An 18,762-nucleotide genomic window follows, 5' to 3' on the forward strand; every position below is an offset into this window, starting at 1 on the left:
TAATGGAAAACCATACTGTAAGTCCAAGATTTAAATCAAACTTTCAAACTCAGATTCAACTTTAATGGAGACAAATTAAAGTACTGTAACACAAAGCAGCTTACAAAATAATTGTTATATTAGGGAACAAACAATTACAATACAAACAAGAAGGACAGCAAGATAAAATTCACAACGGAAGTGGTGAAAATTTTAGCATAAAGTAGCAGGAACAGAAAGAGAACCTAATGATCATATATAATTGCACAGCATTATGCAAGGTATAGTAGTCTCAGATTCTGCATACAACAATGCTATGAAATCAAAAGGAAAAAAAGGATCTCCATTTCAACTATTTTGTATATATATGTGTGTATTTATATATGTAATTATTTAAATGGATTAGCATCTCTACTCGTCCTGGTTTCTCTGGAGCATGATCAGAGCCCAGTTATGGAGGACAGGCCAATAGTAGTCCTGAGTCAGGTGGGAGCTTAAGTCAGGGCAGCTCTACCAGGCTGACCAACAGGGGTATCCCACACCACTTACCCCAGGCTCATTACAAAGGGGGAGGTGTGTTGGGGGTGGGAAGTTCTAGTTCCTGGGGCTTGTCCTTTTGGCCTGCTGCTCCCTCTGCTACTTGCAAGGACTAGGTGGAGTATAAGCGTACATACTATGTTGTATTAGTTTTGTTATTTCACTAAATCAGTTTGCCTTTCAACCCATGAAGCTTCTCTCCTCTTCTTGATTTCCCTTCTCACTGGGGAGGAGTCATTGGATGAGAAAGCAACAGCTTCAGTTTAGACCCAGATACAGGCTAAGGGGAGACACTACTCTAACGAAAACTAACTAAAGAGTGACAGGTATACACCACAATGGCACCACTACAGCATAACACATATTACTAATAAACTATTTTCAGCTTGACTATATATATTTCTTCCCTTTAAAAAATGCCAAACTGCCTGATTTTTGTTTTAGCTATACCTCTGTCAGAACCTATGATTTACGCTTAAGCAAAATTAATTGCATATTTATGGTGAGGCATTTTAAAATATTTTAATTTGTGATGTATTCTTTAGAATGAAATCAGAATAGGGCCCTGATCAACCTCTCATGCCAATTTATAGTAGTAGTGTAACTGATATTATTTGTATGATTTTGGAATAATACATAACACATTTGAATAACATGAAATAACAGTTTTAAACTGCAGTTATATTTTCAAAATTATATTATTTCATCAGACAAACCTGCACACAGATGGATTATAATTCACATTAAATATGGATATTCATATGCATATGATTACATAAAATACAATTTTGTAAAAATATAAGGTTGACATCTCAATTTTTAACCTGTTGCCTTTTTTTTTTTTTTTTCTTTTTTTTTTTTTTTTCTTTTTTTTTTTTTTTTCTTTTTTTTTTTTTTTTCTTTTTTTTTTTTTTTTCTTTTTTTTTTTTTTTTCTTTTTTTTTTTTTTTTCTTTTTTTTTTTTTTTTCTTTTTTTTTTTTTTTTCTTTTTTTTTTTTTTTTCTTTTTTTTTTCCAGAGAAATGAAAAAACTAATTGGAGACAAATTATACCAACATCTAGTCAAACCCGATTTTATCTGAATCTGCAAACTCATAGATGGAAGCAAATGGATTGCTAAAAGAAGCCAAGACTAGATATGTAAAAATATTCTATTATTTTTCCAAACTGAGATATATAGAGATAAGAAAATAAAGAAAAAAAAAATAATAAAGGTGAATCAAGAGTGTGAGTTCCACAATAACAGTCTATCATGAGAAGCTTGCTCATCCACCTTCAAAAATTTGCTATAATCAATCAGTCTCAGGAAATCATTACTGTGACTTCACAGTTGCTACTCTGAACAGCAGTAGAGTGAAGGGAAAGGTGGAAAGGCTAAAATTAATCTAAGGTTAAGATTATTAGGGAAATTCCTTTTGGGAAGCATGGAAACAACTTTGACTATACGTAATTGCAAAATGCAAAAGAAAAATTCAAACTAGGAACGCTACAGTATGAATCAATATTAGAGAGGAACAAAGATGAAGTGGCTTCTGGTCAAAAGTTATTAAGGAAAATTGCCACATATTCTTTTAGTGATAGCACAGTTGTGCATCTACAAACAATTTTCCAGTCAAAACTTCAAAAGGTAAGACAAGCTCCTGTAAAGAGTAGCAGACTGCATGAACTTAAAGAGAAAAATTTATTCCTTCTTGACTGCTTCTCCAACAAAAGCAATATGCATTAAAACTGACAGCAGTGTAGTTTTTGCAAAATGAATCATTGTTACTACATACTAATTCAGTACATCTGCATGTGCTGGTTTATAGGTCAGAAGAGGGCTAATATATAACTAACTAACAATTTGTCTAAATTAAAAACTGTCAGTGCCTGCACTCCCAGCAGGACACAGAAAATGAGTACAGGGAAAGTGAGCATCAGTCAATACTTGCACAGACCAATATGCTACCGAGACTTTTGCAGGTGTGTATAAAGGCTACATCATGGCAACATCAAATAACGCTGCTTCAACCACATGTCTGATCAGAACATCAATATAACAACTAGGATGAGCTGAATTATAATTGTGGTGGTGTTTTTCTTGTTTTTGTTTTTTTTTTGTTTGTTTGTTCTATTTTAACTAAAAAGGAGCACGATTTTTTACATTACTTTTTTGGTTATGTGAGAAAAGGAGTTGTTGTTAAATACTCTGATATATAATTTTGCTCTAAAAATATGCTAGTTATCTGTGCCTGCACATAATCTGTCTTTACTCTGTCAACTGACAGCTGAGTAAACAAGAAATAAGAAATGTGAAAAAAAAAGTGTATCTGAGGTACAATTTTGTTCCTGCTCACATCCAGTAAGTTCTCTCACTCAGTGTACCATTCCTGGTTATCATAACGACAATTAAATTCCTGCAAGGTTCTCTTACGTTATTGAATTACAAATAAAGTAGCATGCAAGACAGTATGTAAAAATACCTTATGAGGTGGGTTTTGTCCCTAATCTATAGATTGTTTTAAATTTTCTGTTCATGAACTTTAGTTAACAAATATGTAGCACCTAATCATAATAACTCAAAGATTGTATTTGAGGTGATCTCTTCTGAATGTTAGATTGCAAGCTGTCTGGGAAGATCAAAAGGGTTTTTATGTTATTACACACATAAAACAATAACAATTTGAGAGCTGGAGAAGGTCAGACGATTTCTTAAAATGCACCATTATTTCATAGATATCTAATTTGTTAAGGTACCAAAAGGAAATCATCAAGGCAGCTGTTCTCACCTGTATCCGTTCAACTTCTAAAAAAGTTGCTGTTTGGAAGGCTTTTTCCCATAGTGCTAGATCAGACTCTAATTCCACAGAAAAGTAAAGATCTTCTCCAGATTCAGACTGGACACTGAAGCAATGTTTCCGCCGGTCCAGTAGATCACTGTCCTGATGAAAACCTGAAGTTATATAATCTGGCATACATCAATTAATATTTTTAATTCCAAACATCTATGCCTGAAATATAGCATTTTTAAATGGCATTTTTAATTATATAGCACTGTAGTAACTAATGAAGGCTGAGGAACTGAAAATTAGGGGTTTGGTCTAAACATTAATATTTCAATTAATTATAAATGGGACACCTCTGTTCAGAATGGTACAGAACAACATGGCATATCTGGCATAACTTTCAATTTTTTTACAAATAACTTCTGAGAAATGTTATCAGCTATACACTTTGAAATTAGATAAAATCTATAAAAGGAGTCCACTTTCCATTTACATGAGAGGAACAAAAATAATAGCTGTGATCCGTTTGACTCACACACCCTACTTTGTAAGGCTGGCCAAAGGAAGTAAGAGATTTACTTAGGCAGTATGAAAAGTCCACCTGCTCTTTTTTCCCTCTAGAGGATGGATGAAACAAGTTTACATCTCTGGTGGCTTACAAAATCCAAAATAAAATTTGTCAATAGCTGCATACTGCCAGTAGAGACTATAGTGGCTGCCAATGGTTAGGTTGCTGGCTTTGAACCTGGAGGAGGAAGTTACTTTTGTCTTTACTTTCCACACAACATCACACAGTGAATATCAGATTATAAATACATAATATTAAATAATTGCTAGTATTTGTAATTGGCACTAAATCAGCGAATAACCAAGTTAATCAGGAAATCCATCGCTAAAATATTTTTCAATTATTTTATTTTTTAAATACAGGATGCTTTATGCTAAAATTCTGGCATGCAATTTGTCCTTGTGAAAAATACACTTGTCAAAACAGTTTTAAATATTTTTTTTCTCTACTATGGCAAAGCAGTTGTCACAAAGCACAATCCCGCCAGCCGTTCTTGTAAATACATCTGAAAATCCAGGTATGTGTAGCTTCAGTGCAATTTCTACAGTGCTACCCCACAGCAGAGGGCACAGATGAGATCAGTAAAGGAGACCTGCAGGACAGTACTGCCTTCTGATTACACACAACCTGAAAAGATCAAGGTGACCAGAACAAGCTGACACAAGCTGGAGAGCACCTTACATTGTTCAAGCCAGCTCTCTCTGGGGAAGTGAAGCAGGAACCTCAAGCTAACCACAACAGGAAATCTATAAAACAGGAATCTATATGAAACTATGATTTTCAAGCAGGTAAATAGGCAAAGGTAGAGTGATCACTATTTTCCTCTTTCTTTTCATTCAGTGGACATGTGACAGACCTGCTCAAGAAAGCTAGTACAGCATGCATTTCTGAATGCTCTTGGTTCAAAATAACTTTATGGTTTCTAAAAGATTCACCTGCAGAGATAACATCCTCTTTTTGCAATCACCGTGACAAAACCATGTTGCTCAGATTTTAAAATTACCAGTCTCTATGGAATAATTACCTTCTTTACTTCCTTCAAGTCCTAAGCTTAGTAGCTCAATATCATTAAGTCATCAATTGAAAACTCAAAATGGATATAGGCTGTCAGATCTCAAGAAGAGAATTTGAAAAAAAAAAAAAAAAAATAGTCACAGATTTTCCCAAGTGTTCAGAGGGCTGTGTAGTTGAACTAATTGTAGCTGAATGATAGCCTATGTCCTATGACAAATACCTTTGTCTCCTTCAATTTTTTTTTTCTTTGTTTGTTTGTTGGGTTTTTTTGTTCTCCTCAGGCCCTTTTGCTAAACTAAAATTTCAATTCTGCTCACAATATGTTTTGACCAGCATTCAAATAAAAGGGCCATAATGTCTAGGTTGTTAATGACATGTGTTCACTAATGCACACTCAGCCTCAAAGTGCACAGAGCAGCAGCACTATGAAAATGTTACATTTTCTGGATATGTGTAGCAATATAAAACATAGAACCTGGCACCTGACTATACAAACACCAGCAATGGGATCTGGGTGAGTAAAAGCACGGGCCATCCCTCACTTCTACAGTGAAGAAAAGCTATCTGCATACTATAACAGCATTACTTGTTTAACAGGTCTTAAGCGGGGTCTTAAAACCAGAGCTACACCTCACTGAATGGGCCTGTTGGTCTGTAATCCAATGGGCCTATTCAGCATGGAGGCTGATAAAACTTGTATGTAAGGCACATATATTTCCCAAGGAAGGTTCTAGTTCTTTATAGCTACAGCCTCAGAAGAAACTAAAAATATTTTTAGCTCATCTTCACCTATTCCTGTCAAGAGTCAGAAGACAATTGCTAACAAAATTGTCCACAAAACTCTTAAACCTTTTTTGAAACAAGACTATCGCTCTATTTGGAATCACAGGAATCACTGTCACTAAAACAAATTGAACTAATAGTCCCTATTTTTAAATGGGAGGAAATGAAGTGCAATGTTTGGTTCTAGAATGGTTATCTCTGTTTAGCTGGGCACAGATAAGGTCTTGATGCTTTTAAATTACATTGTTATTCTCCCATTCTTACAGGCTTCTTCCCATTGGGAAGAACACACTGGCTATGAAAAAGGCATCAGCTTTTATGTACACTGTGAAAAAATTGTGTTAAAAGTTTTACCGAGACTGACCTCTGTTAAAATGTGTTTGAAATATACAGCAATAAGAATTGTCTTTCAAAGTCATTAAATAAAAGCTTTTACTTCCAACAAAAGATTTTACTGCCAACATTGCTAGCAATAATAGTCCTAGATTTTACTAAGCAGTACAACAGTCCTAGAGAATAAAAGAAGAAAGAAGAGTAAAATAGGTTCTATAATATTAAATAATCTTTTTGCTATTTATATACTATGAGGAGAACACAGATTTAGAAAAGATCCGATCCACAGTAGGTAGCATTTCTCCTTGGTGTTTTGCACATTAAAAGTTTAGAATATTCAACTGCTACATCATATTGTGACAACACAAACATTGTACTCATTAACATAACAGAGTAAACAAAGGAATTTTAAAAAAATGAAAACAATTTACTCATACCAGAAAAACTTTTTTAAAAAAATCTAAATAATTACTATGAGAATTTAAATTTTGTAAAGTTCTTATTTACAGTGAAAAAAATCAACATTTCCACATAAATAATTTTCCACTCAATAATAATTTCATTATTTGACCAGTTCTAATTTGATGATCTGTATGTACTTGTGATTTTGATATCCCTGTCTACGTTCAAGACTATTATAAGAAAAGGTCAAGTCTAATATATGTAAATGTTTTAATTTAGTTTCAAAAGAACTGCTGACATACGAGGTATTGGTTTTCTTCATAGTACTATTTCATTATACTATTAAAAACCAATTTGGTTCAAGGCTCCCTGCTTCTGTTCTTTTTTGCTGCAAGACCTTTATTTAGTTTTTCATTTGCTCAGTTATCTAAAAAGTAAATCCTGTACCTAGCCATGTTTCTATTTGTACAATGGATAACTGTAGGAAACAATATGTAGACAAAAAGAAAATATATTTATCCAAATATTCTCATAAAGGTAGGAATTCAAAGCAAAATTTTGTCTTACAAATCCAACAAAGATTTGTCCAAAAGTCTCTTAAAATTAAACTTGTCCTGAGTTTCAAAAACAGGTCTGGATTAAGGAGGAATCTTAATTAATTAACTTTTAGCAAATATGTTTGTTTTGTTGTTGTGTTTTTTTCATCTAAAATATAAAATGTTATTCTACCCATTTAAGAATCTGCTATGACCATGTATTTTTTAAATCTTCCTAGTCAACGATGGACATGAGCCAATTTAATGTTGATTTTTTTTAGAACTCTTTCCTCCTGTACCATTTGCCCCTGATGTTCTCAGTGTGAATTATTACAGATTCTCTGAAGAGGAACACTAACAAAACTTGTAGCATTACTCTTATTCCCTACTGTATTCCTGCTAAAAGATGGGCTGTAAGGGAAGTCTTTGGTTTACACAGCTTCAGGGTAATACAGCAACTCTGCTGACAGTATGGTATGACTCCTGTTTGCCTTATTAATAATGATGTCCATGTTACATGAGAGTAATAAATTTGGCTAAGGGAACCAAACATGGCTCATTAGGCAGGTCTTTTCAAATTTAGGTAGAATGCTCCTTTATCACTGAGGCAGTGACACTGCCTTCTCTTTTACAGAAGTAATCTTTTCTCTGTTGAAAGACTGCCCTCTCCAGAAGCAGCACTGCTCCTTTTTGATTACTTATGTCTTTTCATTTTATGTATGATGAATGCATGAAATACTCATATGTTGGATATTATTTAAATCCACTAAGAGGCAAGTGACCCTTAACTTTTACTATGGTCTGTGAGAGTTGAGTTGTTTGATTCTCCAAAGGTCTGTGCAAGAGAAAACAAAGGCCTACCAGTTTCATGCTCAAGGCATGAGTGTGATATTAATTACAATAATTTTTCATAATACACAGCTGAGAAAACAAAATACGTTTTCTTTACTGACTAGTTTTGACAGTTTTGCAAAAAAAAATCTGTCCTAACACAACTAAGATTCAAACTAGCGTATAAGCTCTCTGAAGATCAAAAGCATCCACCCATCAATAAGAGTGCAATAAGTGCAAGTGAACTACAAAAACTAATCACATCATGCCTTTACACTTGCTCGCATCAGTGCCCTGATTATTTTCCTGTTTGTTTTTTCTTTCACTTAACAGCTACATCTACATAAACATAAATTCTTCTTTCTAAGGGATTCTAACGATCTGCCTCTTTATCTGAAACTTTGGGAACACTTTTCTTGAGCATCACCATTAGTTGCTATGGAGATGGTTCTAATAGCATTTACAGGCAGCACTGAACAGATTTAGTCCAGAGTGAAAAAGAGATACTGCTTCTCCAATATATCCTCATTAATCAAGCAATACAGAAAAAATCACCCATGCAGACATGTATGTGTTTGTACACACCTCATCTTATTTGCACTTTTCTGAATTTTAATGTTAAAAAAGTAAGAAAAAATTTGAAATTGCATATATATATATATATGTACCTCTAAATAAACACAGAAATCCAGGTAAACAAAAACTGGACAGAATACATGTCCAAATGTTATGAAATATTTTCTTAAGGGGAAAAATAATTACAATTACAGGACAAATTTTAATTTCAGTTACATTTCCATTTGAAAGACCTTGAGAGAAACAGAAATGTCCAGCTCCTGTAACTGTTAGGTATGGCACTAAGCTCAAATTAATTTCCTATCCAGCCTGAATAGGAAAATTATTTTCCTATACTGCCTGATTAAAAGATGACGCAGTCTCAAAGATCATAATTTGAATCAGAGCAAGAGCCTGAACACAGGTTTCTTCTGAGCCAGTGCCATAATTATGCTTATTTCTTAATGACCTCCACTCAGAAATGTCTTTATTCTAATGCCATATGTGGATAATTTTCAAAATTTTCATAAAACTGCCTCCTCATTTTGTGAAAAAAAAATAATAAAAAATATTCAAATACTTTCCAGAGAGGCACTGGGGGTTATTCTTTGCTAAAGAGAAATCAGAGACTAATGTAATTACAAACAGATATTAAAAAATGTGCTGATCATCTCTGGAGAGTTATTAAGGTTTTGTACCTCTCCAAATTTTAAGTCATTATTTACTGGTAATTAAGTCTAAGAACAGAACCCAGAAGAGTAAACATAATAATAGATAGCAATGCTAAAAAGTTACCCTGTCTGTTAATTGGGAGCTCTTGTTTACAACTTTCTCAAATTTAAATAATTGTAGCTGAGGTTTCTTTCCACATTAGTTGCCTGCCTGAGGATGTGTTTTATTTCCACATTATAGTTAAAACAACTGAATTGGTTCTGTTAAATAAATTAAGAAAAGGAATTAAATCAGTTTATCTGGGTAAAAAAAAAAAAAAAAAGGAAAAAAAAAAAAAAAAAGGAAAAAAAAAAAAAAAAAGGAAAAAAAAAAAAAAAAAGGAAAAAAAAAAAAAAAAAGGAAAAAAAAAAAAAAAAAGGAAAAAAAAAAAAAAAAAGGGAAAAAAAAAAGAAGAAGAAACAGACTTGCAAAACAATCCACTGAAACTGCTTTTTGGGCTGCTCTGGGCCTTAGTTCTTTCTTTTGAATGGCAGTACTTCAGGGACCTTCTTTAACCAGCAGAAAGGTTGCAGGAGTAATTTAAAAGTATATTTTAATTATCTGTTATTCTTCTTTTCCAATGTGTGTTTATCTTGTTATTTCTTCCAGGAAACAGGATCAAATTCTGAGATTGGCAGCCCAAGCCCAATACGACTGACTCTTTTTTTCCCCAAAAGGTGACAGTTTATACTATTCTAACAGTGCATTAAAAATATCAAAAAGTTGTGTTTTTTCTTTCTTTTTCAACAAAAGAGAAACTTCTCTGAAGTTAAACCGAAAAAATCTTACTTAATAACTTTGCATGTCAAATATCATTTCTCATTCCTTTTCTGAAACAAATTACAAGTTAATGAGGCTTTATACTGTGGCAGTTGTCATGCACCTAACAACACTACCTGTTTGCTTACAAAAAAGACTCCTACATGGTGCTGTAAAGTTATAGTAACCTCAACATCTTTGTCATTTAGGTCCCATTAAATTTATCTAAATTAACATGTAACAGATTAAGGATTGTATCATTATGTACATGTTGAGGAGAAATTAACTGACACGACATACAAAATTACAGAAAATATGGATGATTGCATCACAGGTGTGGTCATCTAGTGCACATCTCTACACAAGGCTTATGCTTATAAGGATCCAGTGATGGAAATTCAATAGCCTCGTCAGGAACTCTATTTCAGAGCTGAATGATACTAGCTTCTGAGAAGTTTTTCTTTATTATATAATTGAAGCCAACAGAGATAATTTATGACTTTAACTATTTTCCTTATAAGAAAAAATGCAATTCTAGTTAAGAGTGTTTCTTTGGAAACATGAAATGCTCTTGAATTTAGAATGGGAAACAATGCAAAGACTGAAAATTGCTTGAATTCCATGAATTGGCACCTGGATAAATCCTGGCTGAAAATCTGATTTTCCCTGGACGTGGTATTAACCTAGTCATAAAAGGGAATAATTACTTAAGCACTTTTGAGTACATGTGAAGCGTTTTAGTGGAATGACATCTTGATGCAAGACTTAGCCACTGAACAAACTATATTAATGACAGACCTCAAAATACATTCTGTTTCTTCACTTTATCTCTATGTGTCTATTTGCAATAATTAAAAAACTGAATATATAAATATTTTCAGTAGGTTCCCATGCTTTTTATATCAACCTTTTCCCATACTCGATTTATTGGAAATGGAGAGCAAAATGACAGAAAAATGAATATAACTGCATGTGAGATTTTTACACATACTAACAGCTAAATAAGGAAGAAAACATAAGTCTTCTGAGACACCAAGTTAATCCTGATTAATATAGTAAGAAAATTATAGATGCACTGATGTGAATGATACCAGCTGTAAACATCAATGATTCATGATCAAGACATATTGCCAGCATTGACTGCATTTCACAATTATCTTCACATTTCATTTCAGAGTTGATCTGGCAGCTGAGTATGTTTCCTGTTTTATGCTAAACAAAGTGTGTTTTTTATTGTAAATCTCCAAATATTTTTGCATGACACATTAAAGATAGAAGGCAAGAGACTGAACTATAGAAAGCATCACCTTAAAATGAAAAGGAGATACTTGGATGAAGCTGAATCACAGAATTGTCAGGCCTGAAAGGGACCCTTAGAGATCATCCAGTCCAACTCTCCCACTAAAGAAGGATCTCCAAGAGCACATTACTCAGGACTGAATATCTCCAGAGAAGGGGACTCCACAGCCTCCCTGGGCAGCCTGTTCCAGTGCTCTGTCACCCTCACCATAAAGAAGTTTTTCCTCATATTTAAATGGAACTTCCTGCATTCCAGTTTGTGCCCATTGCCCCTTGTCCTGTCACTGGGAACTACTGGAAAGAGTCTGGCTCTATCCTCTTTGCACCCACAGTTTAGATACTTGTAAGCATTAGTAAGGTCTCCCCTCTCTCAGCCTTTCCTCATAAGGGAGATGCTCCAATCCCCCAATTATCTTTGTTGTCCTCTGCTGGACTCTCTCTAGTAGTACTCTGTCTCTCTTGAACTGGAGAGCCCACAACTGGACACAGTATTCCAGTTATGTGGCCTCATCAGATCAGAAGTGTGGGGAAGGATGAGCTCTCTTGACCTACTGGCCATGAAGAACATTAGTAACTTGAGCAAACAAGGCAAATTTGATTCCAGAGAAGTGCAAATTTTTCTATTCTTCATGATTTACCTGAAAAATTTAACAGACTTTGTATAACACCATATGGAAAAATTGCTTCAATATTTAAGCTATTTACCAATTTATCAAAGATATTTGCATTTTGTTAAAATACACGCACATATGCACACATATTCAAAATGCATACATTAAAACTGCATATCAAAAACATGAGGTACCAAAAAGACATACACATTTCAACCAGACTGGAAGTACTGAACAAGACAAGGCCATCGATCCATTACTAAAGCTATTTATAGAAGTACCTGCTTTTCTGGAGTATTATAACTTTGAGCCTAATAGTTTAATTAGTTGGCTGTTAATTGGGCTCTGTTCCTCAGAGCAAGAAAGCTGGTGCAGGGTCTAGAGTATAAGCTTTATGAGGAGCATCTGAGGGAATTAGGGTTGTGTAACCTGGAGAAAAGGAGGCTGAGGGGAGACCTTATCACTCTCCATAACTATCTGAAAAGAGACTGTAGCAAGGCGGGGGTTTGTCTCTTCTCTCAAGTAATAAGCAATAGGAAAAGAGGAAATGGGCTCAAGTTGAGCCAGAGGAGGTTTAGATCAGACAGATGTGGTGCTTGGGAACATTGTTTAAACACTGGACTTGTTGGAGTTAGGTTATGGTTGGGCTCAATGATCTTAAAGGTCTGTTCCAACCAGAACGATGCTGTGATTCTGTGCAAACAGAGGATAGGGTGAAAACACTTCTTCCAGAATAAATTAGAAATATTTATTCATAACCAATTCTGCCACTCTGTTGTAAATGACTCAGGTACATTTTAATGTCAGAAGTGGTATCGTTGGATTATCTTGCTTGACAAATTGCTTAATGTGGATCACAGATTTTTATCCATATGGTAGTGTCACTGTCCCACTAATATCACTTTGAAGAGAACTGATGGTAAAGAAAGAAAGTGGTTTACAAGCAATCAACTTATCTTCTAATTTCCTTCCACTGATTAATCATCTGAACTTTTAGTTTTTAACTTCTTCACAATTTGAACTTGCCTGACTTTGATTTCTACTCACTCTTTCTTTTTACCTGATTCTTCCCAAGTATATAGAAGGTCCTGAACACATTAAGAATAGTGATATATTGCCTTGCTTAGGACAAGTCTCCTCCTCTTTCTTTACCTTATAATCTGATGGGGAGAGGGGGAAGAAAAAAAAGGATGCAGTAACAAAAAAAGTGATTTAATAGAAGACTCATAAATATGAATCCACCACTTATAAATCACATAATAATCCCTGACATCTGTAATTAAGGTGCAGAAAGTGCTGCCTTTTAGGTGCTTTGAGGCTGAGAGAATTGTAAACATTGAAAAATGGCATCCCAGTTTCCTGTATAGTTCATAAGAAGAGTCAGAGCCTTTGGAACAGATGCTAAAGGAGAAAGTGCACTCCACACATGCCAGCAACTAAGAAGAAAACATTAGCTGTGGTGGCAGCTGAGTTCTGAGTTTTATTTAACATGTGTCAACTGTATTCCCTTTTGACAAATCAGCAAAGTTGTCTGCTGGGTGTAGACATTAATATTTATTTAGTGTTTCAATATTTTTACTGTCACCAGAAGTGGTAGTATTATCTCATATTGAAACACTGAAATATTAATGCATATTCAGTAGGATCTGGCAGCTCGTTTTCTCCACTGTAGTGCTTCTGTCATGAGGAGAAACTTAGAGAAATCTCTCTAATCGAGGAAAATTACAATTCTATTTAAATAAAAAAAACTGAATATAGTTAAGTCTAATAAAAACTACTCATGTGATGTTCATCAGAATTTTAGTGGGAATTAAGGAGTAAGGAGAAAAAATGCTTTTAGACAGATTTAGTAGTAAGTAATGTCCTTGTGGCATGAGAGACAGTTATTGAGGTTGCCAGTATACAATACCAGCATGCTTGATTGAAAGTTTTATTCCAGTTTCTAATGATTGTAAGTCTAAATATGGAAAAAAAAATTGACACATCTCATTCCAAACTAAGCGAACCATGTAATGCAGATGCATCTTGATTAGTGTTGTGACAGCATTTAGTAATGCACTTTGACAAAGAAAACATGACCCGAGACCATGTTCTTCTTGGATCTACAGAGGTGTTGTAGAAGCCCTGAGCAACACACTCAGCCCTGCGTGCACAGGACAAATCTTCTGCTCTGTCTCAAGATGCCCCACAGCCTCACCATTACAGAAGGATATAAGCATTGGAATCACTAATTAAAAAGCACTACTTTTCACTCCTGGGCAAATTGATATGAAGGTAAGCACTGACCATTTGCAAGTCCTTCTACTTAAAATGAATGTTAGCCAGAGAAGTTGTATCTAAACTAATAAATTAAGCCTGTATGGAACTGTTTATTGACACTACAGGCAGCTATCTGGGACCAGATCACAACCATATTATACCATACTTTATCCCTCTAAAACAGTGTTTACATGCATCCTCAGTAAATTTGCAGATGATACTAAGTTCAGAGGAAGTGTTGATTGGCCCAAGGATAAGATGACTCTACAGAGAGATCTGGACTGGCTGGATTGATTGGTCGAGGCCAATTGTATGATATTCAACAAGGCCAAGTATCAGGTCCTGAACTTGGGCCACAACAACCCCAGGCAATGCTACACACTTCAGGAAGAATGTTTGGAAAATTGCCCGGTGGAAAAGGACCTCAGGGTGTTGGTTGATAGCTGGCTGAATATGAGCCAGTAGTGTGCCTAACTGACCAAGAATGCTAACAGCATCCTGACTTATTTCAGGAATAGTGTGACCAGCAGGACAAGGGTAGTGGTGGTTCCCCTGTACTTGGCACTGGTGAGGCTGCACCTCAAACACTGTGTTCACTTTTGGGGCCCTCACAACAAGAAAATTGAGGTGCTGGAGTGTGTCCAGAGGAGGGCAACAAAGCTGGTGAAGGGTTTAGGGCACAAGTCTTAGAAGGAGCATCTGAGGTAACCGGGGTTTTTCAGTCTGGAGAAAAAGAGGCTGAGGGGAGACCTTATCACCCTCTACAACTACCTGAAAGGAGGCGGTAGCGAGGGGGAGGTTGGTCTCTTCTCCCATGCAAGAAGCAGTAGGACAAGAGGAACTGGGCTGAAGTTGAGCCAGGGAAGGTTTAGATTAAACATTAGAAGAAATTTCTTCACTGAAAGGATAACACTGAAATAGGATCCCCAAGGAGGTGGTTGTATGACCATCCCTGGTGGTGTTTAACAGCTGTGTAGATGTGGCGCTTAGGAACATGGTTTAAACACTGGACTTGGTGGGGTTAGGTTAATGGTTGGCAGAGATAGGTAATGGTTGGACTCATTAATCTTAAAGGTCTTTTTCAACCAAAAAGATTCTATGGATGATAAGAAATGCTCCTTCACCCATGATAACTCTCAAGCTAACTGAGGAATTATTGAGGAGACTGACAGATTGTCTAATTGGCCAAAAAATCCACGGTAGTGATCATTCCAAAATAAATTAAGAATATAGGTAATGGTGTTCCAGCATTTGGGAATGTTCTATGATATTTACTTCTAATAAATGGGTAGACTGAACAATTGAGTTTAAATGAGAATATGGAACTAAACCCACTTGTGAGACACTGAGTGATAATACTGTCCTGTAAACAGGCATTACTGTCTTTCTCAATTTATCTCTGCTCAATGACATGTGAATGTCTCTTCTGAAGTAGAAACACAAAATAATTCCATATTGTCCATCTTCCTGAAAAGAATTCCATGAACTCAGTCTCTACCGTGAAAGAACAGGAAGTGCAGGACACAGAACAGTCTGTGTCAGCAAAGACCAGGCTTCTTTTCTTCATTTCTTCATTAGGCTTCCTGAGCTATCATGTTATCTATCGATCTCTGAGAATATAATCACTTCAAACCCTGTTAGCCTGCCCTTTTGCCCTTTGACTCATTCTCCAAAGAAAGCAAATTAATAATTAAAGTAGCATATGAGGTATGACAGAAGGGAAGAAGTTCGAAGGTGATCAGAAAGCACTGTAACTTTTGAAAGTTTCCTCTATTTCAGTAAGATCCATGAGGCTTGTACAAACTTGTCCAGAAGCACTGCTAAAATGGGACATTTATTATGCTGGCATAAAAGTTGAACAAAACCTTGAGTGTCTACAGAGTTTCAATGCAGTAGTAGTAATGGGAAGCTGTTTTTCTTGGGTTTACTTGCTTTTATATTTATTGAAACCATGGTTAAGTCCTATAGTAGAAAACTAGGATATAGTGAAGATTAATACTCTAATGTCAGAAGCTGTAATTTCATCGCAATGAATTTGCTACTTCCATTTTTTATTATTTACAGGTTTTAGTCAGCAAAAGATCATGCTTACAAACAATAAAAGAATAACTGAATATGAATAATATGATTAAGAAACACATAAATTATATTCCTATATCAATTAAATTGGAATTGCCTCTATACTGGGACAGTCTCTGCTAACATAGGTTGAGAATGTAGGATCTACACCACTTCCCAGACAGTATGGAGAGCTGAGTGATGAGAAAAAAAGTCTCTGTACTTTTCTGTGCTGCCACACAACAGGGGGGGTTATGTTTTACTGCTTTGTGGACTGACTCCTTGGCTGCAACTAACTTGTGCAAATAGCTGAAAACAGGGAGAAAAAGGGATAGAGGAGAAGGGGAAAAAAGACAAATGGTTGATAATGAGTGAATGAGAAGGGTATCAACAAAGAAAAATGGCAGAATAAAGGAAAAAAAAAAAAGGGTGACCTTTAAATTACAGAAAACTATATGGCAAAAATTCTGTACATTTCTATTAAAACAGTATAATAAAATCTTTGGCCAAGTCACAAGGAAGAGTATCCTAGCTCCAACAGGTTTACTTATCAGAGAAGAGTTACTTAAGGGCTTAGTGTTTTTCAGGCTCAAGGTGTGAAGTACTCAAAGGTTAACCAGAAAAAAATTATAAATGTGCTATAAGAATGTTGTTCGTATAAGTGCAATGACTTCACAGAATGACTGACTTCTATTAATTCTCTCCCTACATGACCACTACTAGCGAGTCAATGTTTGCACACGCTTGGTAGTTAAAGGACATACCACAGCAATGGCATGCGTTGCATTTGGGATGTTTTACTCCTTGAAGAAGACTCCAGACCTCACAGTCAACATGGCAGTGAAAGAACTCCTTGCACTTTTTTCTTCCAAATTGCTGGCAGAGAGATTTTTTTCAGACTATAAATTTGGGTTCTTATTTTTGAAGGTTCTGCTGTTAAAAGTTTCTGAGTTTTATTGAGCTTTTCCATCTGTAATGTTGCTCCCTAAGGAAAGTATAGTGCACCTGTGATCTACAAAAACTGGGAAATGTACCATGTATGTCAGTATAAGATCTTCCCAATGGGAAACAATTTTTTAAAATATGACTTTTCATACCACTTTTTCATACTACTCTTATCTATTCACAGATGAAACTGCAGAAAGGAGAAAACTACCTTTTACTTAATTTTGACCTAAAAACCTCAAACTAACATAGGCAGAAAAAGCACTCCAGATGAATAGAGATATAATTATTTATTTAATCTCTTTTTTATCTCCTTTTCCTCTTGTCATATTTTATATTGAGAAATACTGAGCATCTGGAAAAATGTTTTTCATTGATTTTAAAACAGAGCAAAGACCACATATATTAATTCTAAATTAATTCAGAATTGAAAATTAAACACAATTTACAAATATGGCCCCATTACATTTGCTACTCATATCTTTAACTTTCTAAACATATTTCATTTTCTTCTCCCATTTATTATAGTTAAAACAAACTGAAGAAATTAGAAAAAAATAAGACAAAAGTTTTCAGTACTGCATATTTAAAGGACTCCTTTGCTCTCAGTCTACGTGAAATCTTGCATTTCAGCCATGGTTAGTTGCCTCAACATACTTGAAAGCAACCAAATTAATCGCTATTTCTTTAGCTCCTCAGGTAGAAAAAGATATGCTATACTGGTTTAAATGTGACATTAAAGCTATAAAATAGTTTCCTAGTCAAAATCAATTTATTTCCCATTTTGCCACACCTCCTGGAGTTTGGCTCTGTATCTACAGGGTGAAAATTAGGAGAGCCAAAACACAGCTTGAGCTCAATGTAGCTACAGCTGTTAAGGATAATAAAAAAACCACGTTTCTATAAGTTCATTAATAGCAAAAGGAGGATTAGGAAAAATCTCCATCCTTTATTGGATGCAAAGGGAATCTTAATAACAAAGGATGAGGAAAAGGATGAGGTGCTCAACACCTACTTTGCCTCAGTCTTTAGCAGTGGAACCAGATGTTCCATGGATATACAGCCACATGAGCTAGGAGACAGAGAGGGGATGCAGAATGAGGTCATCACAATTAAAGAGGAAGTGGTCAGAGACCTACTACACCACTTAGACACACACAGGTCTATAGGACTGGATGGGATACATCCAAGGGTGCTGAAAGAGTTGGCAGACATGATCACCAAGCCGCTTTCCATTATCTACCTGAAGTCCTAACTGGGGAGGTCCCAATGGACTGGAGGGTATCAAATGTAACACTCATCTATAAGAAAGGCATAAAGGAGGATCTGGGAAACTATAGACCTTTCAGTCTAACGTTGGTACCAGGGAAGGTTATGGAGTAGATCATCTTGAGTGTTATTAGAAGACATCTAGAGGATAACCAGGGGATCAGGCCCAGTCAGCCTGGGTTTATGAAAGGCAGGTCCTGCCTGATGAACCTGATCTCCTTTTATAACCTGATGATCCAACTATTGGATGAGGGAAAGGCTGTGGATATTGTCTATCTGGACCTTCAAAAAGCATTTGACACGGTTCCCCATAGAACCCTCATAAAGAAAAAAACGGCTGCTCATGGCCTGGATGAGCACACGATCTGTTGGATGAAGCACTGGCTGGACAGTCGGGCCCAAAGAGTGGTGGCCAATGGAGTCAAATCCAGCTGGGGCCAGTCACAAGTGGTGTTCCTCAGGGCTCAGTGTTGGGACCATTTCTGTTTAACATCTTTATCGACGATCTTGATAAGGACACAGAGTGTATTATCAGTAAGTTTGCAGATGA

At 35.5% G+C, this 18,762-nt stretch overlaps 1 protein-coding gene across 1 annotated transcript in view; it reads right to left on the reverse strand.

Annotated features, from left to right (window-relative positions):
• SNTG1 (syntrophin, gamma 1) overlaps positions 1-18,762 on the reverse strand; it is a 330,610-nt gene that overhangs the window by 26,084 nt on the left and 285,764 nt on the right. The window contains exon 15 of the mRNA XM_010006812.1: positions 3,283-3,435. Within this exon, the coding sequence (XP_010005114.1) occupies positions 3,283-3,435 (153 nt within the window). The remainder of the gene's footprint in view (positions 1-3,282; positions 3,436-18,762) is intronic.

This window comes from Chaetura pelagica, unplaced genomic scaffold, assembly GCF_000747805.2.
Source record: "Chaetura pelagica isolate M959 unplaced genomic scaffold, ChaPel_1.0 scaffold109, whole genome shotgun sequence".
Taxonomy (NCBI): domain Eukaryota; kingdom Metazoa; phylum Chordata; class Aves; order Apodiformes; family Apodidae; genus Chaetura; species Chaetura pelagica.